This window comes from Gavia stellata, chromosome 15, assembly GCF_030936135.1.
Source record: "Gavia stellata isolate bGavSte3 chromosome 15, bGavSte3.hap2, whole genome shotgun sequence".
In the NCBI taxonomy this organism is placed as follows: domain Eukaryota; kingdom Metazoa; phylum Chordata; class Aves; order Gaviiformes; family Gaviidae; genus Gavia; species Gavia stellata.
This window is the reverse complement of record NC_082608.1, coordinates 1,364,402-1,388,356: the sequence shown is the minus strand read 5'-3', so window position 1 is coordinate 1,388,356 and position 23,955 is coordinate 1,364,402. Positions and strand designations below refer to the sequence as shown.

At 62.4% G+C, this 23,955-nt stretch overlaps 1 protein-coding gene across 1 annotated transcript; it reads right to left on the bottom strand.

Annotated features, from left to right (window-relative positions):
* Nucleotides 1–268: 268 nt before the first annotated feature.
* Nucleotides 269–23,955, bottom strand: CARMIL2 (capping protein regulator and myosin 1 linker 2). Its single transcript, XM_059825026.1, is given in 41 exon segments — nucleotides 269–444; nucleotides 548–658; nucleotides 963–1,070; nucleotides 1,253–1,558; nucleotides 1,886–1,954; nucleotides 2,131–2,167; nucleotides 2,507–2,626; nucleotides 2,937–3,342; nucleotides 3,766–3,869; nucleotides 5,637–6,029; nucleotides 6,032–6,136; nucleotides 7,040–7,114; nucleotides 7,609–7,725; nucleotides 8,150–8,237; nucleotides 8,710–8,885; nucleotides 9,028–9,141; nucleotides 10,138–10,266; nucleotides 10,717–10,812; nucleotides 10,893–10,986; nucleotides 11,654–11,722; nucleotides 12,419–12,591; nucleotides 13,145–13,202; nucleotides 13,538–13,634; nucleotides 15,195–15,276; nucleotides 15,472–15,541; nucleotides 15,792–15,896; nucleotides 15,994–16,070; nucleotides 16,434–16,511; nucleotides 16,871–16,980; nucleotides 17,245–17,331; nucleotides 17,495–17,589; nucleotides 17,951–18,039; nucleotides 18,116–18,191; nucleotides 18,996–19,069; nucleotides 19,698–19,768; nucleotides 20,408–20,505; nucleotides 20,767–20,888; nucleotides 22,200–22,259; nucleotides 22,566–22,616; nucleotides 22,747–22,838; nucleotides 23,916–23,955. Coding segments are annotated over 41 exon segments (4,698 nt in total).

Below are 23,955 nucleotides of genomic sequence, written 5' to 3'. Positions count from 1 at the left end.
GCCGATGTCACTCGGTGCATCCTGAGGGCTCCGGCACAGTCCCTGGGCATCCCTGCTCTCCCGGGCGATGCTGGTGGCCTGGCCGTCCCCGCAGCGAAAGGTGGGTGATGCCGTCGTTAGCCGGCCCTGTGGCCGCATCCACGCCAGCCCGGTACGGAGCAGACCTGCGCCCCGTCTCTGCTCTCCGCACCCCAGCTGCCAATCACCCCGGCACCGCGCGCTTGCTTGCAGGGTTTTATTGGGAACAGTGCAGCGGCATGCAGGGGCTTCACTGTCCCAGGGCTGGCTCCCCCCGGCCCGGCACCGGGCGTCTTTGGTCTACGGCTGCTGAATCTTGTGCGTTCGCAACAGTTTGTGCCAGGGCTTGCGGTCGCTCGCCTTCCGTGCCCGCTCCAGTTTGCGGCTCCTCCAGCCCGGCACGGGGCCAGTCCTGCAGCGTGGCACCTAGAGAGGTCACGGGTGCTGGCGTGAGCGTGGAGGGGACGGACCATCCATACGCCAACACCCACGTTAGCGGGGTGCAAGGGAGGGGAGCATCGCCTCTCACCTGCAGCATCCGAGGATGGTCTGGGCTTGCCCTCCGGCTCCGGGAGGGAGTCGTGCTTGGTCCTCCGTTTGAACACGGGCGACCGCCGCAGGCGCGGGGGGACGGTGCCCGCTGGGGGAAACACAACCCAGCCCCGTGTTACGGTGGGGCGCAACCGCCTGGTTCCTGCCCACTTTCTGCCTGTGATCCCAGGCAGCCTGGCTGCTGCTGGAGCTGATCCCAATGCCAATTCTCCCCCCCAGGATCTTCCCAGTGTGGTGATGCCATCATCCATCACCCCAGCACCACGGGCAGCCACCCACCAGCTGAGACAGGCAGCACCACAAGGCACATGGGATGCCACCGTGCCACCGCCTGCCTCCTCTGGCGTGGGATGCAAGGGGGGTTTGGGGGTCCCACTCCAGCCCTCACTTACCTCCCAGCTCCGCCGGGCACTCGGGCTCCCTGAGCTGCTCCTCGTGGACGGACACAGCTCGGCGGCCGGTTCCCCGCGGTGCTGCCAGCCACGGTGTCAGCCGGTTGTCTGGAAAAGCAGCAGGGAGGTGCTGTCAAGGGGGGAGCCTGCAGCACCCTGACCTTCTGGCAGTCCCCCATCAGCACCCAGTGCTGGGTGCTTGGATCCCTGCTGCCCTCCATTCCCAAGGGGCTCCGGGAACACGCCAGCAGCGGGATGGGGGACCCCGTTGGCAGCTCACGCATCCTTACCTTCAGTGTTGGGTGCTGTGGGCAGGGGGCTGCCAGCACCCACCTCCCCACCATGGCTGACCCTCCGCGGCAGCGCTGTCGGCACACTCCTTCCCGGCCGTGGCAGGCTGCTGCTCCAACCCTCCCGACCCCCGGGCTCCGGCAGCCAGCTGGGCTCAGCCAGGATGAAGGAGCGCCGGGGCTGGTCGGAGCTGGTGCCCTGCGGCTCGGCGGGCAGCTGCCTCCCCAGGGCTTTCCAGGCTGGCCGGGGCTCCGCCACGCCGGCGCTGGGCTCCATCGCGGCGGCCGAGCTGCGGAAGGGTGCGTCTGTGGGGAGGGCAGGACAGAGCTGTGGGTGCCAGGCAGTAACGGCCTCAGGGGATGGCTCTTGGTGCTGGGAACCAGCCTGCAGCCACCCCGGGGATCAGGCAAGGGTTTCCATCCGCCATCGCCAGGGTTGGGCACCCAGGGGTGTTGGGCACCCATGGGTGTAGGGGACCCTCCGGAGGGAAGGACCCTGCCTGGGTGCCCACGCCCACATGTCCCCGTTGGCACCAGTCCCCACATAGTGCTGCTTGGTGCTAGCGGAGGGGACAGAGCCCTCTGCCCTGGGGGCCAGTGTGACCCCCCCCCCGGCACCCACTGGTGACCCACCTGTGGACATGGAGTGCGTGCGGGCCTTCAGGGAGGGGGGGGAGTCTGCAGAGCTGTCCACGATGTCCCCTGCAAGCACAAGTCACCGGCCAGCATCAGCGAGCTGGGGTCTACCCCGTGCCACCAGCACCCGGCAAGGGGGGGATGTGGTGGGACCTGCAGCTGGGAGCCCCAGGGTGCCTGCCCGTGCCCACCCCATGGGTGCCCAGCTGTGGGGGGATCAGGGTGGGGATGCAGCCCCTCACCGTCTGAGCCGGCTTTCTTGATCTCGCTGTCTTTGCTCTGCGAGAGGAAAGAAACCTGGTAAGGGGGGGGCGGGTCAGGGTGGCAGCTCCCTCAAGGACAATGGGTGGCAGAGGACAGGGTGCTGCTGGCCTCTGGGGTGGCTGCAGGGTATGGGTGCATGCCAGGGAAGAAGGGACAGACAGACACCATGCATGTATAGGAGCCCATATATGGGTCCCCATACAGAGGGTTAGGTGACAGGACAGAGGCCATGAGCAGTGGCGGCACAGAGCCGGGTGCTGCTGGTCCTGGCCAGGGTACCCCCATCCCATGGACCACCACCTCTACCCCCACGTTGGGTGCAGGATCTGTCCTGAAAGCGGAGCCGCTCCCCACCTGCTGCTTCTTGCCCTCGGCAGCCGGGCCCTTGGTGACGCCGATGCGGTGGAGCATGACCTGCACGCGCTGCTCAAAGGAGCCGGGCAGCTCCCCCTCGCTCTTCTCCAGGTGCCTCTTCTGCGGGACAGACACAGCCCTGCCGTGGACACGGCACCCAGCGCAGCACCCACAGCACCCCCCTGCCTGCCTACAGGGCACCCAGGTCCCTAACCCCAGCCGTGCCCCCAGGAGATGAAGGCACGGCCACAACCCAGCAGGGATTTCCCCAGCCATCGCTTCGGTGTCCCCACATCCCCCTGCGGTGCCCCCACATCCCCCTGCGGTGCCCAGCTGACCCCCCCACCAGCACCCTTGGGTGGGAGCAGTACCCACCGGGTGAGCTGAAGAGCAGGGTCAGCAGTGGCTCAGTGACGGTGACAGTGCTTACCTTGTCATGCCTGACCCCCAGCGCATCCTCATCCTCCCCGGACAGCAATATGAGCGACTGGGATTTGCCTTCCCGTGAGTACTTGGGCCGGATTCTGCGGGCAGAGTCAGGGGTCTGGCAGTGCTCGGGCTCTGCCCGGGGCTCGGCAGCGAGCCCCCCCTCCTCCGATTTACTCAGCGGCTTGCCCGCCTCGCCCGCCTTGCTGGGGGCCCGTAAAATGTCACTGAGCATCGAGCGCCTGCTCCTGGGGGCGGCGGGGCCACCCTCGGGCTCCTTCTCACACCTCGAGCCCCGGCTGGATTTGGGTTTCTTGAAGGCAAAAAAATTCCCGATTTTCTTCTTGAGGGTGCGGGAGCCGGAGGGGGCCAGAGGGGCTGATCCAGGGCAGGTCTCCGGAGCCGTGGGGCTGGGGAGAGATGAAGCATTGGAAAAGGTGAACCCAGAGCTCTGCCGAGGGGCTAGGGATCATTTCTCCCCCGCCCCGAGATGATGCTGTCCCAGCAACGGTACCTGTTCCCAGCATGGGATCCTATGGGTGCTGCCCCATTGCCTCCCCGCTATGGGACAGGCCCCACAGCCCCTCCCCAGGCTGGTGGGAGCGGGGTGCTGGCCGCATCCTGCACCCTGTAGCTGCATCCCAGCCTTCTCCCACCACCACCAGCCTCGCCCTTGGCGATGCCCCGGGGAGATGCACAAGCTGGGTCCCTGTCGCAAGAAGGGATGTTTTCCCCAGCATCCCTCCGGCACTGGGACCAGCAGCGTTTGCAGGGTAGGTGAAATCCTGGGGCTGGGTGCCTGTGGGGGACCCCGGGCATCCCCCTGGGCTTACGGCAGCTCCTCTGGGATGAGCCTCTTGGCAAAGAAGTCCTCCAGCCCCTCGTCCACGCGGGTGATGCTCCTGTCCTCGCTGTTCTCACAGGCCACGGGCTGCACCTGCAAACAAGCGTGGCCATCAGCCCGGCCCGGGGCAAAGATACACCCCCCCGCACAAACATGTGCCACCCGTGCTTCTGCACCTACAAGTGGGTGCCTGTGCAGGATGGGTGCTAGCAACCTCCATCTCGCTGTGCATCCAGCACAAAAGTCAGACCGTGGTGTTATCAGCTGCATCCCAGCTCTGATCCTGCCGTATCCCTGGGGCATCGGGAGCTCCAGCCCACCCTGGGCTCCTGCCAGCCCCTCGCTCTGCCGGCGCAGGCAGGGCAGCTCGGCTGCCTGCACCCTGCTGGGTGCCACGTCTGGGGTGCTGGTGGCTCCCCAGCACGGTGGCTGGGGTACGGCATCCATACACGCTCAGGTGCCTCTGACCCTCCTTGGTGACACACCATGACAAATCCTAGAGCTGGGCCGGGTCTCCGACCCCACTGTCCCTGTGGGAGAAGCCTTTGGCAGGGATGCTTCCTCCGTCTGAGCCCCAAGGAAGAGACACCCACACTCCTGGTGGGTGATGGAGCGGGTTTCCTGAGTGGACCCACATCTGCACCCTTCGGGCTGATGGTTATCCTCAAGTCCAACCTTGGAATGCCACCACAGCCTGCACGAAGGCCACCCACTCCATCCCCACGGCAAAGCAGTCCATGCCATGGCCAAGCCTTCCTCCATGGCACCTTCCTCGCCCCGACACGTGGGACAGCATTGGTGGCGCTGAAAGGGAGGCGCTTCCCCATCGATGGCATTTCAATCCATAACGACTTTTCATTACGGCTGGATTGATGCCGCTCAGGAGCCGTTCCAGCCATCCGAGATCTGTTCTCCCTGTCACATCACATCCATCAAAGCCCATCCTCGCTCAAGGCTTGGCCAACGCCGGGTGCCGAGCATGCCAATCCCGCTGCCTAGAGATGTGCCAGGGTGACGGCCCCCAGGCCCTGCCTGGCCCCTGCCAGCCTCCAGCATCCGCCCTGCCTGCGGGAAACCGCTCCGGGCTCTCCTCCGGCCCCACGGCAGCGCTGGTCCCACCACGGTCCGAGGGCAAGCATCGCCACAGCCATGCAAGCCAGGACTTTTGGGCTGGTGGAAGGATCCAGCTGCATCACGGTGGCGTGGGGACGAGGTGATGCCGGGAGGATCCAGCCCTGGGGACGGCGATGGAGCCAGACTTTCCGCTAACTGCACCCAAAAGTTACTTTTCCTTTGGGAAGGGGGCTGCGAAGGCAGGATATCCCCAAGTGCTCACCCTTTGGGTGGGTGGGGGGGCGATACCCACCCTGCCGCAGCCGGCAGATCCCCACCAGCATCACTGGGAGCCGTGGCGGCCACCGGCGCTTCAGGGCCAAGGGGTTTTGGATGGGGGGGAGCAAATTGGGCGCAGGAGGAGAGAAGCAGCCGGAGCCATTGCCAAACGCGCCAGCCCTCTGCACCCAAACTCTGCGGGTTTTTTCGTTCCCCCCTGCCTCTCTGCCGGCTCTCACCGCTCCGCATCTCCCAGCGGGCAGCAGGAAAGGGGATGGATGATTTCCCTGGCCCCCCCCAGCCCCCCTGCCCATCCTTTCGGGCTGCCCCCCTCCGAGGAGGAGGCTCCGGCAGCAGCTGAAATGCGGGATAATAAACCAGCCGCGGCTCCGCGCATCTCATTTTCCTGCCTCGCGACAAACCCCGACTGCGATAATTCACCCAACTGTAAAATAAAAAAAAAAGGGACACCCCCCCCCCCCAAATCCACCCCCCTACCCCTTGCCCACCACCCCCACACCCCCTTACATTCGGCTTGCTGGGCGGTTGCTTGTGCCGGCGGTTGGGCCGGGGCCTGGCTTTGGTGCAATGCTCCAGCTTCTCGCCGGCGGTCGGCAGGTCCATAAGGGATCCGGCGGTGGTGGCGGTGGCAGGCTGCGTGGAGGGGAGCGAGCAGCTCGCAGGCTCAGCATCCTTTGTGGAGGCAGGGCGTGCCGGCGGCGCGGCGGGGCTGAGTGACGGCGGCGCCCGGTGAGCTCGGAGTCCGCTGGCGTCCTTATCCGCCACCGGCTCCAGCTCCGAGACACCTACGAGGGGTGAGAGGGCCCCGGTTGGCACCCGGCCTCGCCAGGCCTCCCCATCGTCGCCGCCATCGCCTTCGCCCACGCGCCGAGGGTTGGCGGGGCGCTGGCTTGTGCCGTGCCACGCCGCGGGGAGGGGAGCGCGGCCGTGCCCACCGAGAGCTTGCGCGGCGGCCCCCCGAGGCAGCGGCTTTGCGGCGTAGCCGGAGCCTGCAATGGTCCCCGGAGGTTTGGTGTATGGGGGGGTGCGGGGGGGATGCTGCGGCAGGGACCGAGCTGACCCTCGCAGCCAGCAGCGGCGGTATGGCACAAACTCTGCCAGCGCTGGCCCGGCGAGCGGCACCCTCAAACACAACCGGCTTCGCTCTGCAGACAGCTCCTCACCGCCACCCCCCCAGCCCGGTTACCCGCTGGATGGGGGTCAGGATGCTGCTGGGCTTGGGGACATCGGGGGTCCCCTGGGGACACCTGGGTGCCAGGCGCTGAGGTCCGGCATGAGTTCTGCTTCAGCCAAAGCCGAATACGCATCACAGCCAAAGCCCCGAAAAGCAGAAGTCGCCCATCAGCTGCTCATTGCCCCCGGCCCCCCAGGATCCTGCCCCCCCCCCCCAAAGCCGGCACGCAGGGCGCAGTGGGGCAACACCGGCAGCCGAGAAGCCTGGGGCAGCTCAGGACCACCCGTGGGCAACGTCTCCTCCCCTGTGCCAGGTCCCTGGGGCAGGGGGTGGGTTGGTGATGCTCGTGCCCAGGGTGGTCCCTGGGATGGTGGGGGGAGATGCCACGGCATCCGGAGTCATGGACCAACCTCCCACCCCTGCCTGGCTATGTGGGGAGGGAGCTTAGGGCATTTACCCAGCTACTGGTGGGGGCTGAGCCAGCCAGTCCCCCCAAAAACAGCACGAGAGTAAGCTCAAGGTGAGCTTTGCCTGCAGACCCGTGCCACGGCACCGGAAAGAGCTCTCCGCAGGGGCCAGATCCCTGCCAGGCTCTGCCCGCAGCCTGTAGCACCATCGCGGATGGCTCTGCCCAGCAGCCCCCCACATCGCTGCGGCGAGCCCCCCAACTCCTGCCACGCCCCGGCAAAGACGGCATGGCACACACCGAGCCGTGGCAAAGGGAAAGCCGCGCCATGACCTTACTTCTCACAGTTGGCGTGGGCCGAATGCTCCTGAAATGCTTGTTTTTCCTCCGCAGGGCCATCTTGTACTGCAGGGAGAGAGGGATGGCGGTGGCTTTGGCGTTGACAAGCCGGCCGCGGCGAGCAGCATCCCGTGGCAGCCAGAGCCAGCCAGGCTTCGCCCGCTGATGGGTGCAAACCCTCCATCGCCCCCAGCCCCTCATCTTGATCCGGCACCAAAACCACCCCCGATGCCGGATCGGATGCTTTCCCGGCTGGGACCCCACGCTGCGCTGGACCCCCAGTCCCGAAGCAATGGCCAGCCAGAGGGACCACGTGCAGCCAGGGCCAGCCCGGGCCACGGCAAGGACATGCTCCCGGTGCCGGCAGGGCAGGCAGCACGGCCAGGCAGGCTAACGGTCCCATTTCCCAGCACTAATTGCCTTAGCGCTGCCCTTGGGGGGGTGCCGGGGGTGCGTGCGCCCGGAGAGGCTGCGGCGTTAAGCCCGGCATCATCCGGTAAGGCGGATAAAAGGCAGTTATAACGCGGGCTTCACGCGGCGGCAGCAGGGTCAGACCCTACCTCCTCCACGGCGAGGTCCGGAGGATTCCTGCCCCTCGCCAGCGCGGCGGCATCATCCTCAGCCGGCTCTGGCAGCAGCACCGGGAGGTCGAGACCCTGCTTGGGGAGGCTCTCTGCCTAAAACCATTAGGAAGCGCTTAAAGTATCCCAGGGGCTGAAGCACGCCCGGCCGCCCTGCGTGCTCCGTGCTGCTCCACTCCCTACCCGGGATTTGCGAGCGGATTTAGGCCTGATTAGCCGGCTGCCGGCCCCAGCGCAGCTGCCCCACGCCTGCCCCGGTGCACAAGCGGCCGGTGCCCGGCTTCACCCCGGCACCCCCCACCACACAGCAGCTCCCGGAATTCGCTCAGGACATTAATGCTGCAGCGACTGCTCCAGGAGAGGATTACCTGGGAGGAAAACCAGCCTGGGTGGGAATTGTCCTCCTTCCCAGACAGCAAATCCATGGTCAGGGCGTTGGCTGGTGCCTGGGCAATGCTGGGGTACCCGGACCCCCATCCCACATCCCCATTCCGCAGGGGCTGGCACCCCCGGCACTCACCAGCTTGCACTGGGCGACGGTCAGGTCTCCCAGCACGGCATCCACGATGCAGTCGGCCACGGCGGCTGTGACGGACAGCTTGATTTCACTGGGAGTGGAGAGAGGGGTGTCAGGGCCACAGCCCCTGCAAGCTCTGGGGCCAGCCCCCGCAGGGAGAGCCTTGCTGGGGAGATGGATGCTCGGCCGTGGCACCCAGAGGGGCACCCAGGACATGCCCTGGGCTCCGGTTCGCTGGGTGCGTGCTGCTGGAGCAGGAACTGGCTAGGATGGAGAATGCCAAGCGCTTCCCCCCCATCGATGCTTGGGGCTCCCCTCTGCCAGCCACGGGGATGTGCCTGCAGGAATGTCACCCTATGGGACTTCCCAGCTCCCTGTGGACACATCCGAACTGGCTCTGAATGGGAAGCAAAGCCACAGCTGGGAAAACGCAGCAGCAAGACCCAGCACACCACCACCACGTGGGGAGGGGAGCAGTTGGTAGGGAGCCCCCAGAATCCCCATCCGGCCCCGTGAGCGAGAGCCCGCTGCCGAGCGAGAAGGAAGAACGGGACGTCACCCACTTCAGCTTGCTGAAGACATCGGTGATCATCTGGTCCAGGACGGCGCTGAGGTTGAGGTGGTCCTGGAGGTAGATCCGCTCCGACATGGCGTTGACCAGCTGGTCCCTGACCCCGCTCTTCTGCACCACGGCCGGGCAGAGGCTGTGCGCCGTGTCCAGCGCTGCCTGCATGATCGCCTGAAGTTTGGGGAGGAAAGGGGAGGTTTTGGTGTCTTTTCTATCAGGATTCACGTGGTTTCCAGGAGACATCATGTCCCTCATCCTCGGGCCGATGCTGATGAGCATCCCATGTTGCCGGCAGCTCCCCACGGGTGCCCACCTGGATCTCCCGGCCGCAGGTCTGCGACGCTTCCTCCGTGAGACACTCCAGCTTGTGCTGCAGCTTGCTGTTCTGGTACGGGGTGTTTCCCGCTTCGTACAAAAGCGGCAGGATCTGCCATGGGAAGAGAGACAATGTGGATCATTCCGTGGCGCCTCATCCTTGCTTTCCACCCTTCCACGCTCAGCAGTGCATCCGTGGCTGCCCCGTGGAAGAGCATTGCCAGCGTCAGCTGGGGGGGACCCGGTGACCTTCTGGCTTTGCTGGGCCAGGGTTGGGCATCCTGGCCCTTCGCGGTCCCCGTGTCCTCCCAGCTGGATCCTCAACTGCTCCCCACCACCCACCGACCCTCCTTCCCGCTCTGCACCCAGGATGCTGCTGCCCACATCAGTGGAGATCCTTTCCTGTCCCTTTCACCACCTTTCCACCATCGGCATTGTCCTCTTAAATCCTATCTCCACCGGATTAATACGCAGCGGGGTGCCAAGAAAGTTGGGAAAAAGGAAAAGGTGATGGTTTGAAGAGAAGTAGAGGAGGAGAAGGAAAAGGTGCGATGGGGAGAGAGAAGCGGAACCAGGAGGATCAAACCAGGGCTGTCAGTGCCAGGAGCGGCTCAGCCAACGTGGTGGCCTTCATCATGGGCTGATGGAGCATCCTCATCGCTGGGCTGCATCCAGTCGGGGTGGGATGGGGGTGTCCCAAGGAGGGATGGGGGGAGTGCTCCTCACCAGTGTGGGCATCCGTGGGTTGCAGGGTGTGCCCAAATCTGGAGCACCCACCTCCCCGAAGAAGGAGGAGGGCACGAATGGCAAGGTGCCCTTGCTGAAGAGGGGGTGCGCTTGTAACCCCCAGTTCCCAGGGTGTATGCACACACCTGTGTGGATGGGGGGGGGGATTAAGAATATTTTGGGACTTGTTCTAGAAGGGGATTCAGAAATACGCAGCTGTTCTTTAACATTTCGCAAGAGCTCAGTGGTGTGCATTGGTTGCACTGACGATTCCGGTGTTCCCTGACTGCTGGTTAGTTATGTCATTAACTAATCAATAACCCGCTTCGATCCTGAATTGAAGCCGGGCGAGTTGAGGGATTTCCCCATGCGATGGACTCACGCTGACGGAGAGGTTGGCATTCCTGATGGCTTCCTCCGCGCAGAGGATGTCCGCCTCCGTCTCCCTGCCCGGGCAGGCGCTGAGGATGTCGACATGCTTCTGCACGCTCAGGCAGATCTCATTCACCATCTGGAGCGCGGAGAGGCTGCATCACGCACCGACGCCGGAGCAGCACTGCCAGTTCCCCTCCTTGCCGTGACTTTCCAGGAGAAGGATGTGCTGGCACTGCCCGATGGGGCAAGCCGGAGCACAGGCAGGTTACAGCCCCCAGAGCATCCCTGCCTAGTAATCAGGGATGCCACATGACGGGGATTTGCTTGCGAGCATGCACAGGGAGCTGGGAACACGCTGCGTGGGGTAGCGTAGCAGCGAGATATCCCAGTGTTGCATATGCATGAAACGCATGGATGCAACCAGGAGGGCTCCTTGGAGAGAATCTTTTCTGCCTGGCCCCACTCTCAGCCCGCCGCTCAGAAAAGGTGAAAAGGGGTTTGTGCTGCTTGCAAGAGCTCACAAGAGCTAGCCAGGGTTGTTTGGGGCAGGGGAGGGCAGCCCCATGCAGCAATCTGGCCGGCAAACCTGTTCGGAAGAGGTGGTGAGGATGCCCTGCTGCAGCCGGAAGGTCTGCGCGGGCAGCGTGTGCCGCAGCTGGTTCCTCGTCAGGCAGGACTGGAGCTGCAGCAGGCGAAAGGCCATGAGCTACCGGTGTTGGTGGCACCCAGCCCCACGTGCTCCCCAGCCTGCGTCCCCCCCACCTTGTGCACCGCCTCCTCCGTTTTCTCCGGGTTGCTGCGGTACGCCTGCGCCACATCGCTCATCGGCAAGGGCATGGACTTGAGGGTGTAATTCCTGCGAGGCAGCGTGGGGATGAGCGGGTGCTGCCAGACCCCTCGTCAGCCTTGCGAGGCCCATCCCCACCGTACATTTCCCCACGGACATAACATCGGCCCAGAGCCCACCCAACGGCAGCCTGGACATTGCCCCAAGGTCCAGCCTTGGAGATGGGGATGGCCAAACTCTGGCCAACAGCAAACCCCCATGGGGCAGCAGCGACGGCCCACCCAGGCTCTCCGTCCACCCCTCTTTCTTCAGACCTCTGGAGAACCTGCACGGCTGAACACCAGACCTGACGGTGCGTTCTGCAGGTGGACAACTTCCACCCATCTTTCACGGGCAGGGAGGAGAGGAGCATCGCATCTCCACCACCAGCAGACCCCCCCGTGCTCGCTGGGGGCTGCCTTGGGTGACAAGGGGCTGTGTTGGGTTGGGATGCAGAGCCCAGGGGAGACCCTGAGGCTGCTAACAAAGGTGCCATCACCCAACGGGTGGCAGGTTGTTTTGCTGGCTGTAAGGCCCACGCTGTGGACCAATTCCCTTGGGACCTGTATGCAACTGCGTGATGCACTTGCTGCTTCAAGGGGACAAGAGGCCCTGGGGACGGTGACATCCTGGTGGTGCCAGAAGCTCTTTTCCATGGCAGTAACAAGCCAGGGGGACCAAGTGGCTCCTTCCTTACCTCTCCAAAGCTTGAGCCACCTCCAGGAGCCCATGGGCGGTTGTGTTGTTCCTGTCCCAAACCACGGTCCTGCAAAGAGAAGGACACGAGTGAGCCCTGCCCGCACTCACGCAGCCCCGAGGTGGGTGCCCACCCATCGGGTGCCAGGAAGACTGAGCCCAAGGCTGACCCCAGGCACCAGAAAGCCTAGAAATGGGGTTAAAAATCTGAATCTCAATATTCAAAACCTAAACTTAGACTTTGCAAGGAGCTCTAAAGTACGTGGGTGCCTGGAAGGAGTGAAGGGCAGGGAGGACACGGTCAGGCACCATCCTGCTGGCAGAGGCAGACGTCCCCCAGAGGAACAGCCCTGGCTGGGAGACCCTTCCCCGTCCCCTGCCTTGCCTTTGCAGGCACAAAGTGGTCAAAAAATGGCATTTTAGGAACTGATGCCAGAGCGTGGGGTGAGGACAGTGACTGCAAGGGTCCAGCTGCAGCATCCCGGGCTATGCAGGAGCCTGGCAAAGAGCTGGCAAGTGCTGGGGCAGGGATTGAGCTGCTCTCTTGTCCTTCACATGTCCACTGCCAGATATCTGCCGTGAGAGCAAGGTACGGTCACAGCATCTGACGGTGCGCCAGGAACGGTCCAGGGCCACATCCGTGGTCACCAGGAGCCATGATAAGCCTCCTTTGATGGCATCAGCATCACAACCAGGACCACCATATCAGGGCCACCCAGCACAAGGTGGGAAGGGGACCCACAAGGTGATGTGGACCTGCTGCTACCTGAGCTTTGTGTTGATCTGCAGGGCCTTGGCCAGCATCTTGGCCCCCGTGTCCCCCATGGCGTTGCCGCTGATGTCCAGAGCGATGAGGCTGGTGTTACTGCCCAGGGCGCTCAGCAGGACGTTGGTTCCCAGCTTGAGGCGCGATTCGGCCACGGACAGGGACTGGAGAGGCTAGAAAGGGGACAAGGAGGGGGAGAGGTGGCCAGGACACATGTCAGGAAGTGTGCCACCCTTGCAGACATGGCCTCCATCCCCGTCCGGCAGCCACTGCGCTGGCAGCAGCTGCGGGCACTTGGTGCTGGTTTTGGAGAGCCCAAGTCATGTTGAACGCCAAGAAACAGGAGGGCAACGGGTGCTTAGGCAACACCCTTGATTTAGCTCCGATGCCTGGCAGGCAGCCAGGAGGAAAGAGGTTTTTTTGGAAAGCTGGGCTGCAGCCAGGTTACACCAAGCATCTCCTCTGTGCCTTTAGCCAGACACAGGCTCCCGCTTTCCCAGATGAATGGGAACAGCTCTCGCTTCCCTGTCGGAGCATCTGCTTCAGACAGAGGAAAATAAGAGCAGAAGGATTTGAATGGCAGCGGGAAGGAGAGAGGTTTTGCTCCCAGCCTGTGCTGGGCGGGAGCTGGACGGCACCCTGGCACGGAGGCTGCACGGCGGTGGCGGAGGGCGACCGAGAGCATGGGTGAGATGGTTGGGGTGGTTGAGGGCAAGCCGGACTTACGCAGTCATCCTCCTGGGTGAGCTGGACGATGCGGTGCAGGACGTCCAACAGCCCCTCCCTGCGGGAGAGGTGTGAGGGGGTTACCGGTACATCCCCTTCACGCATCCCCCCGGGGCCACGGGGGCAGCTGGCAGAGCTCTGTCCTCCCTCCCGCTCTTGCCTGAGGCTGTGACCTGTCCCTGCAGCGCCTGCGGTCCCTTAGGGACTGCGCCAGGAGCAGGTGACAGTCCCCGCCACTGCCCCAGGCTCCCCGTTGGGTTGGAGCAGGCAGGATGGGCAGGCAATGCCTGGCATTGCCGACCTGCCTATGGCCTTTGGATGGGGAGAGAGAGCCGAGGCGGGTGCCTGGTGCCGGGATGACTCCTGGCCCGGGTGCTGAGGCTTTGCACTTACTTGGATTTGATGTTGAAGTTTTTCCCCAGAGAGACATGCCTAATGGACTTGCTTCTGCCGATGGAGAGCACCAGCGTCACCATGTCAGGGTCGAAGCCTGCGAGAGATGGGAGACGCCCACTGGGATGCTCCAAGCAGTCCACAGAGGTGGCACCAACGGGGTCCCTCACAGGAGACCCGCAGAGCCACCAACTGCCACCGTGGGATGGTGGAGAGATGCCCAGGGCAACTCCTGAGCATCTTCCTCCTCTTCACGGCTCCCCCAAGGAGTCCAAAGACCTGTGCAGAGCCAAGGTACCCGAGGAGTGACTCCAGGGAAGGAGCACCCGCTCTGAGGAATCCTTCTATTTGGGGTGCCAAGGCTGTGCTGAGCCCCGGGGAGCGCTTACGGAGCTAGAGACGGCGCTTGCTTTCTGCCATCCCGCAGGGATGTGCCCTCCATCACCCGCCTCCCATGTTGTCCAGGGTGGTGGGAGTTCTCACAGCTTGCAGGCAGCTGCCTGCACTCCCATCCTCACGGCTGCACCATCCCCAGGGAAATTTGGCAAGGTGATATCCTTCCCCGAGGGATGTGGGCAGGGATCTGCTCGCCCAGCCGTGGGCAAGAGGCACCAAGACCCACCTACGGGACTGTCCCTCCTGCACAGAGCTGCTCTAAAGGGAAAGCCAAAAAGAGAAGCATATTTTGGCAAAGGTTGGCTGGAGATTTTGGGTGAGAGAGAGAGCTTTTGGAGCATTGGTGGCCTGAAGAAGTTTTTGAAGGACTCCAAACCAGGTCAGATTTCCCAGAGCCATCAGGCTGTCGGGGAGCTGCATGGTCTGCTGTGAGATCTTAGCAAGGCTGCTTTAAGGTTTGGGGCCTTTTAGGTGAAATTAAGAGTTGGCAGAGGTGATGTTTGTGATAATTAGGATTGCTCGCCCACAGCAGGACACGGTTAGCAGCAGAGGCTGCAAACACCTGCAGAGAGGTGGGAAGAGTTTCAGCCCAGGGAGACCTTTTCAGTGCTTCAAACCCTGAGCTAGCAACGCAAGACCACCTCGGATTCAGTGAGCTGAAGAGGCTCGTACCAAGAAAGACGTGAAATGAGAATTTTTGGCAAGTCCTGAGGCAGGAGGGGATGAAGAAGTCACCCCACAAACCCGTGCTGGAGATGCTCCCTCTAAACGAGGGGAGAGGCAAGGGCCACCACCGCTGCCCACCGTGGGATGCAACGCTGGAAGGTGATGGAAAAGGCCTGGCGTGCTGGGAAGGACATCAGCAGAGGGAGAATAGCACATGTAAGGACTGCCTGCCTTAGGGAAGGCGGAGGCATGGTTGTTTTGGGGGGGTAAAAAGCCGTACAAGCCTGATGAGGTGGTAAGTTCTCAGGCAGGAATCCACTGCCGGCCGTTGGGTGCCTTCATCCCCATGAGACGCAGCCTGTAGTGCTGCAGCGTCTGCTGCTGAAGGACTTTTACAGGTAACAAGTACAGTTTAATGTTGCATTAGCCGGCGCGCTCAAGAGGCAGGCAAGCGCAGCAGATCCTACCCACCTCCCTGGGGACTCCTACAAGCTCGCGAGGCGCTGGCATTGAGCTGGCCTCTGTGAAACAGCCCATGGTTGCTGGACCCACAGATGGAGGAGATCATCTCCCAGGAGGGGAAAAAGCAACCTACCGTTGTCAGACAAGTCCAGGTTGCTGATGGAGCTGGCGTCGGGGATGAGATCCTGGATGACTTGGGCCCCCGCTGATCTCAGCTTGGAAGAAACAGCAAGACATCAGTACAAGGGGACGCGCCGAGCCCTGCAAACGAGATCCTGCCGTCGGGAACGTCACCCCAGCCCCACGGCGGACAGGGCACGGACCTTCCCACACAGGGAACAAGCCCCCTCGACTGCCACGATGGGACCCCCTGGCTGGACTGACGGCACCCATGGGTGCTGGCCCCTCACCTCGCAGTTGCTAAGATCCAGGCGCAGGTCACTGATGTGACTGTTGTCTGCCAGCCCTTGCAGCAACACCCTGGAAAAGTCAAAACCACCCATCGGTGCAAGCAACGAGGGCACCAGCACCCATCGTGGGGCACCCCCAACGGTCCAGGCAGTGAGAGCGGGGTGCTGGAAAAGACATCCTTCCCAGAGCTCTGTCTCTCACAGCCCCATCCATCCTCCCCACCAGCCCTCTCAACATGCAAAGCCCCGAGCGAGGTCCCCCCCCAGACCACGCTCACCCCAAATCCATTCCCCTTGGTGGACTCACAGCTCCACCTCACCTTACGGCATCCGCTGGCAGCTTGGTACCCGCCAGGGAGACGTGCCTGAGGGCACAGGCTTGGCTGAAAAACTCCTTGATGTCAGGGGAGATGGTTTTTACCCGCCTGGAAAGGACGGGCACAACATGGCGTCATCTACTGCGCAGCACCGGCCGCCTGCCCGGGTACCGCGCACCCCTTCCCGCCCCCCCCGGGGGCTTACTTGTGGGAGTACACGTTTTTGGAGACATCCAGATGGACGAGGCTGGTGTGGCATCCGTGGACCAGGGCTCCAAAGAGCTGCCAGGGTGGGGATGCGAGCCGTGTCAAGGAGGACCCAGCCGGTGCTTTGGCCCCTCACACAGCCCGGGGATGGATGGGTGATGGTGGGGGTTGAGCTATGGGGGATGCTAAGGGGGTCTGCCCCGTGCTGGGGCTCCCTTCTTCCTCCTGCTGAACCCCAAGTCCCCCAACCAGCCCATGGCAGAGGGCACAGAGGGGGACGTCACTGGGCTGGCTGCCCACTGCCCCACGCATGCCCTGTCTCCGCAGCCCCGTGCCAGCCAGGATGGGGTGGCAGCACCCCCCAGCAGTGTGGCACAGTTTTGGGAGGGGGACTGAGGGCAGGGGCTCGCTGCCGAGTCTCCCTGAGTGGGTACTCACAGCATCCAAAGGGCAGTCCGTGCCGGCCAGGCTGAGGTAGGAGAGCGAGTGGCACTGGCGGAGGAGGCTCTGCAGGTTCTGTGGACGGAGAGAGCTCAGTGGCTTTGCCCAGGACCCTGACCCACCCCCCACCCAGCACCCTGCAGCCCAGAAATCCCAGCTCCAGCCTGCACCCTCCCTCCTGCTGAGCACAGGGACGAAGCCAGCACAGAGGGACCCAGTCCCGTGCCGCTCGCTCCTGGGATGCCTCCTTGCTCCACGGTGGCATCTCCCACCCTCCCACTGGGATGTCCCCAGTGCATCCCCCAGCTGCTCCCAGTTAGGCAGGAAGGTGTTGCAGCCATGAGTTCCCCATCCCTGGGGTGCTGCAAGGCAGGGCGCAGACCCCAGGGGACCGAGCCCGGGTGATGTCACCCCATCGCAGCCCGGGCACTCACGCTGATGTCGTCCCCAGCCAGGGTGCTGGGGTTTCCAGAGAGGTCCAAGTGCCGGAGGGAGGATCCGATGGCTTTGTTATCTGCGAGGGCCTTGCATAACGTGCTCATCCCTGCTCAAGGAGAGGGGGAGAGATGGATGCCCAAGGGTCCCCTGCACCGGGGAGAGCCATGAAGCCGAGGAAGGGACACTTTCCTACAGCGGGCAGCAGGACACTGCCCCAGCGGGCAGCAGGACATCGCATCCTTGAAGAGGCCCTTTCCAGGGTGTCCCTGCAGCCCCTCCAGCCACCCCTTGGGTGCCAGCTTGGCCCCAAGTGCTGCCATGCCCAGCCTCCCCACGGCACCCAGGCAGGGAGCGGGGTGCTGGGCTGCACCTTTGGCAGTGAGTGTCGTCCTGGCCAAGCTGAGGCTCTGCAGACCCTTGGGACTCTTCTCCACGTGCCGGCTGAAGGCTACAATCCCTGATGAAAGAGCAGAGAGCCCTGAGCGGCCGTGCCAGCACAAGCGGGTGGCCGTTCCACCCCGAGTTACAGCCTCTGGCACAGGGGGCAGCTGCCGGTGGGATCCAGAGCTGAACATCGGTTTTCATGGGTGGAAACTCATCCCGCCCCAGAAGTTGGGTACCCTTGTCTTCCAGCTGGTTGCCAGCAAGGTTGATGGTGTGCAGGACAGAGTCGGGATGATTGCTGAGCGCCTGGGCCACCCTCTGCACGAAGTCACTGTGGGGAGAAGGGTCACCCATCTGAGCGAGGTGCAGCCACCTCCAGGAGACGTGGCCACCAACCCCATAGACTTATGGGGATGTGCCACCAGCTCCTGCCCATGTGGCAGAGCTGGCTCCATCTGAGGAGCCGGCAGGAGAGAGCAGAGCATCTCCAAGGGTGGGTGATGTTCGCTGGCCTCCAGGCTATGGGAAGTTTCTGCTCCCAGGGCGCTTCATGCTGTGGAGGGGATGGGGCACCAACACCCCCTGGCACATGGGTCCATGGACCCCCTGCTCCACTTATGTGGAGGGAGCACCACCGGGCTGCCGAGACCCTGCTCATCACCACACCAGGGCCCTGCAACGCCTCTGCTTACGCTTTCAACCCGCTGTTTTCCAGCACCAACTCCTCCAGCGTCACCGATTTGCTGAGCATGTAGAGCAGCTGCTCCGAAATCTCCTGGTTCTGGCAGGAGAGAAGAAAGCCTTTCTAGAAACCCGGTCATCTCCGGCATGCCCAGCGCCGCGGCGCCAGCACTCACCAGCCTGAAGTCCTTGCAGGAGAGTTTGGTGAACCACAGGTTGAAGGACAAGGCGGCGATGCTCAGTGCCACGTCTCTGCAGGGTGACAGGGACAAGGGAATCGGGTGCCAAGCTGAGCCAAGCCTGATCCCAAATGGGTGCCCCAAGATACCCAGCCCTGGGGTGCCCCAAGACACCATTCAATGGAGCAGGACTGGAGTCCATGAATTTAAAGCAACCCACAAACACAGCTCAGCTTCCCCAGGTTATTTCCCCAGGGAAAATAAAATTAATCAAAATATTTGCATGCTTCTGTCAAAACCTGTTTTTTTAATTATGAACTCTCACGTAAAGAAAAACATGGGTTTGCTTGACTGGAAACTTGACTTCAGTTTCAGCTGAAGCCTTGTTCCATCTTTGTTGGGATGAAGATGTGGCTGAGCTCCACGAGGATGACTCTGGGCACAGCCAGAGCTCATGGCCCCGCTATGAGGTTATAACCCCGTAACAGCTCTCTGTGATATGTATTTGTACATGTGAGGGGCAGCAGCACCGGCTGCTTTGCATAGGGAAACACCTGACAGCCACGAGCTACCAAAAGCCGCCTTGACGTTCGGTTTTCACCTCCGTAAGCAGCTCGCCGGCTTATTTAAGTGTTAAAAATGAACAGGGGAGGCTGCCCGGCCTCGCAGGGCTGTTGCCCCATGGGATGGGGCTCATCGTATTTGGTGCGGGGGAGTGTCAGCCTGCAGATGTGGTGTCCTTGGAGCGTGTAAAGTGATAAAAGCTTCTAACACGAGCGGAGGAGTGCGTTGGGCCATCCTTGCCGTGGACGGGGAGGACGGGGACAAGCGCTGGCATGGCACGAGTCACCGCACGTGGCACGGCCAGGGGACTCACCGGCTCTCCAGGTGGCTGAAGTCCAGCAGGTTGAACTCTCGGCAGTCCTGGCTGTGGTAGATGTTGTCCACGTCCTGTCCGGACAGACGGACACATGGGTCAGGCTCAGCACCTGGTCCTGGGGAGGGCTTGGGTGCCCGGTGCTGCTGGAGGGAGCTGAGCCCTTGGGGACCCCCCTTGGGGAGCCCCTTGCCTAAACCCCAAGACTAAAACCTCCCCTGGTGCTGTGGCTGGCAGGGCACACGTCCTAAGTTGGTGGGATGGCTTGATGGGACTTGGACCCCTTCTGCCAGCACTGGCCAGAAGAAGGTAACGCACCCCCAGGCTGGTGGGGACAAGGGTGTGGGGAGAGGTGGGCTGGAGTCAGTGTCCCGGAGGAAGAGGAGGACAGCTGGTCCCGCTGTGGTTGGGTCCCGGCAGGGTTCTCTTCTAGGGACACCCAGCGAGGTCCCAGATTTCCAGGGGCTCTCCTTATGTGACAGTCTGGGAAATAACCTGGTCTGAGGCATCTCATCCCCATCTCCGCTTTGATTCCACCCCACAAAGGAGCAGCGAGCACTCAAGCCAGGCAACACTGCAGTTCCCAGTTCTGGGATATCGCTGGGATGCTCCCAGCCCCAGCAGCCCCGTGAGCATCCTGCTTCCCTGCCTGCCAAGCGGCACACTGCGGTTGTCTCTTCTCCATGGGACAGACAAGCTTACCCACTGGATCTCCTCGCGGAAGGTAAAGCCGTTGTAATCACATAAAGCAGCGTAGGTCTCCGAAAACCCCCCTGCAAAGAGAAGGGAGTCTTGGTGGCAGACCTTCCCATGGGAACATGGAGGAGACCTTTGGAGAGGGCAGGAAGCAGGAGAGGGATGCCGGGGGCTCAGAAGGGATGGTGAGGGCTCTCTCTTCTACCCTCAAAGGGACTAAAGCATCCTGCGTGGTCTACTGCCAGCCCAAAAGTGATCACACAACTCAGGGGACTGCGGCTTGCTTTGCTTGATCCATGTAGATACCAGGCAAGGTACGTCGCGTGATGATAAGGGGTATCCAACTCCAAACCACTCCAAACCAGGCTACGGAAAAAGTCCCTGGCTCTGCAGCGATGCCATATGAGGTGGGTGGAAGCATCCACAGCTGCGCGTCCTCACGGGTGGACACTGAGCATCCTTGCCCCACAGCTGTCCTGCTCCTTTCTTGGGAGCTACGTCCCTTCAGACCTTCTCCTGTCCCGTGGGATGGGGTGGGCTGGTGGAGAGCAGACCCCACTAGCAGGGCTCCTCCCGACCTAAGCCACCCTGGGTGCCCTGCCAGGAGAGGCGGGGGCTGTCTGCAGAGCTAGCGTTGATGGGTGCTGGGCTGTGATGGTCCCCAGGGTGCTCCAACCCTCCTGGCCCATCCTGGGGGGAAAAAAAAAAGGGCTTACCACAGGGCCCGGGGCTGTTCTGCAGCATTTCCTCCAGCGAGTCCGTGATCCGTCGGATCCTCTCGTACAGGTTGGGGGGGGAGTTCTTGAGCAGCATCCTGGGGAAGGACCAGAGGGGTGGTGTGGCGGTGAGCTGAGAGAAGAGCATCCCCACCACTTTATGCTTAGCTACAACCCTTGTGTGTAGGGTGGCCAGAAATAGTCCTCCCGATGCGATCGGGGAGCAGAGTCTGGCCTCCGTCAGTGTGGTTTTCTCCTGTTAAAAGGTGCTATTGTGAACCCATCCCATACTTGGGGCTTTTCTGAGCAAAGAGGTTGCTCTGGTACCTACACAGCCCTGAGGAGCAGAAGACCCTTACCCAGGGGATGAGTCTGGAAAGACCTTCTTAAGTGACATGGTGACATGGATGACAACTTGCTCCAAATCATCGAAGGACATGAACCGGAAGGCATAAGATGTTGCATCCATTTCTATGACAACCTGCAGGGTCCAAAGGATGGGAGATGCCCGAGTGAGCTGGCAGCACACAGCGTCCCCAAGTCCCCAGACACGATGGTGACAGCCACCAGCTCCTCACTGCAAACACCCAGCCGCTGCTTATAAACCCAGCCAGAGCACTGTGAGCACAGGGAAGGCTGCGAGCATCAGGAGTTTAAGATAAATATATGTTACAGAGATCGTAGCGTACCAGAATAAGGCATAAACCTCCCCAAAATTCGAGCTAAGCTAATGCAAAAGCAGCCGAAAGCAGCGGGGGTGAGAGCAGCCTTGACTCTGCCTGCAGCAACCGCAGCTGGAGGACGGAGTTTTCCTCCCTGAGTTTATCTAATCGGGTTTTGAGGCTTTCTGAGCTTTCAGTTCCTACCAGAAAAAAAAAAAAAAAATCCCATGGCAACACGCTCCCTGATTTAATTACATGCTGATTGAGGCGTGGGAGCGAGATGACAATTATCCGCTGGCATCGTGCAAGGACGGCGCTTCCGCCGCTGCCCGGGGCTGCGGGATGCAGCGGGGCCCGGCCCTGCCTGCAGATTAATAACCCCAGGGCTTTCCATATCCCAGTCAGATGTCTCATCCCCCTCCATCCTGGGGTTTCAACCCTCAGCACCCCTCGCTTTCCGCCCAGCTCCTCTTTATTTCGCTCCCAGAGCTCAAGCACGCAGCCTGCCGAGCAGCAGAAACCCTGTTTAGACGCTGGGGTTATCGTCGCTGATGATGCTTTAATGAGCAGAAGACAGACGAGAGGTTAACGAGGACCGCAGCCCCGTTTCGGCCGACGCATCCAAGCCAGGGCATCCCGTTCCTCTCCTCCACGGTTCCCACCCGCCGCATCTGCCCTATGCGCACGCCTCCCTCTAAGAGGATTAACGGGGTTTAAGACACCCTCTTGCTAAATTTGGCTTCGCCTGGGTAAGCCAACAGCCATTTGTCACCTTGTCCCTGCTGAGCAGGAGGTGCAACGGCCAAGCGCTGTCTGCGGCTGCCGGAGGGGAAGAGGCGCAGGCACCCACGCTCGCCCCCAGCACCCCTGGGTGCCTCCCTGCACCTCCAGCCCCGAGGGCGATACCCGGGCGAGGCCGTAAGAGGATTTCTTTGGAGGTGCTGAAGGGATAAGTACCATGTGGACCCCTCACAGATCATCATTGGCGACCCTCAACGTGCAACGGGGAGCATGGACACCCCCCAGACCCCGCGGGGGGGCTCCGGGCCAGGGTTTGCCATGGGGGAAGGTGGGTATGAGGTGGGGTGGGTGCCCGGGCTGGGTTTGCCGCGGGTGTTGTTGCCACTCACCAAGCTGGGCTCTCGCACCGTCATCTCCCTCACCTCCAGGAAGCTGAAGCTGCTGTGAACCTGGGGGTGAAAGGAGCCGAATCAGCCCCGGCGCTGATGGATAAGGGGCACCCAAGGGTGCCCCCCGGCTCCCACCCTTCCCAACACCCCAGGCAGTGCCCCGCCATGCTCCTCAGCCTTCACCAGATGCCCTCCCATTCACCCCATCCTCCTCCTCATCCTGCTCCTGGAGGCTTCTCCAGACCTGGCAGCCTGGGTGCTCCACGGCTGTCCCATGGGACACCCACCCCGGTGTCCCAAGCAGCTGAGCCATGCCGTCCCGGGAGCCACGGGGCTCTACCGCGGCGCAGGGTCCCCGGCACTTACCCTCACCGGCAGCATCACCGGCAGCACGTAGGCTCGCCAGGGCGTCAGCACCTAGGCAGGGGGACATTGGTGTGACAGGGGAGTGGGGTGACACGGGAGCCACCCCGTCCCCTGCTGCAGCCGTGTAATGGCTGCCTGGGGAAACCGGGAAAGCGGGAACCAGGCCGGATTCTGCACGTACCAAGATATAGTCATCGTACTTGGATTTCACCTGCAGCTGGACGCTCATCACCAGAAGAACCTTCTTCGTCCCCAGGAAGGCGGTGATGCCCTCTGAAAAGACCAATGTCCCCATGAAGTGGGGTCCTCTCCCCGTGCCCTGCTGCCCTTGGGGACACTGTCCCCCATGTCCCCGCCTGAATCAACTCCTCTCCATCCACACCCGATGGTGGGACCCTGGTTGATCTCTCAGCTAAGCCACGCGCTTCTTCACCAGCTTTGGGCCTTGTTTGGCGCTCGGGTGATAAATTCACCTCCTCATTGGCTTCTGCAGCCTTGACCAGAGCTTTGGGGTCGCTGGTTTACGCTGCACGTGCTGCCTTGCTCGCTGGGAGCTGGTGTTGAGCAACAAGAGGGTCCTGGGTTCTTTTCCTTCCTTCCTTCCCAAATTTACCACTGGGGAACAACTCGGCACCCAAGTTTTTCCTCCCCACGGTGCAGCCAAGGGTGTATTCTGCTTTTGCATTTTTTTTGGCAACTCTCCCAGACGTGATATGCACGGGTGGTCGTGTGTGCCAACCTCCCCGCGTTCGCAAACCAGTCGCTCCCACAGTCGCTGCGGACCAGTGAAAGAATCGCTCCCGTCTGCTGCCTCCTGCCTTGAGCATCGCCTCCCGGCGCTGCCTCCACAGCTCTCCCGATTCACACCTCTCGCTTGGAGGAGCGGGACCAGAACCACAACCTCCCGTCGCCATGCAAAGCAAACCAGGTTTCCACAACCATGCCGCTCGCTCCGGCCCTCACCCAAGCTGCCGAGAGCCCTGGGGGGTCCAGCACCTTGAGCCGCATGTCTGGGGGACCCCAAACCCATGGGAGAGAGCAGCACCAGGCTGCACCCACAAACCGGGCAGCGGGAGCCATGGAGAACCACACGTCCTTGAGGATCCAACCTCTTCTCTGGGGATGCTTTTGGCCCGAGCAGCATCTTCAAGCATGCGAGCTTTGGGGGCAGGAGCAGCCCTCACGCCCCAGACCCTGCTCGGACCCCCCTGAACCGCAGCTACTGCCGATGAGGAACCCAAAAGGGGCTCCGCCAACTCCAGCGCAGCAAACCGGGGCCGAGCAGGCCCTGTACCGACACTTTCCATGTGGCATCAGTGCCCTGGCAGCGCGGTGGCGGATGATGCTTACCTTGCAGCTCAGCGGGGATCCCTCCAGGAGACGCGGCCAT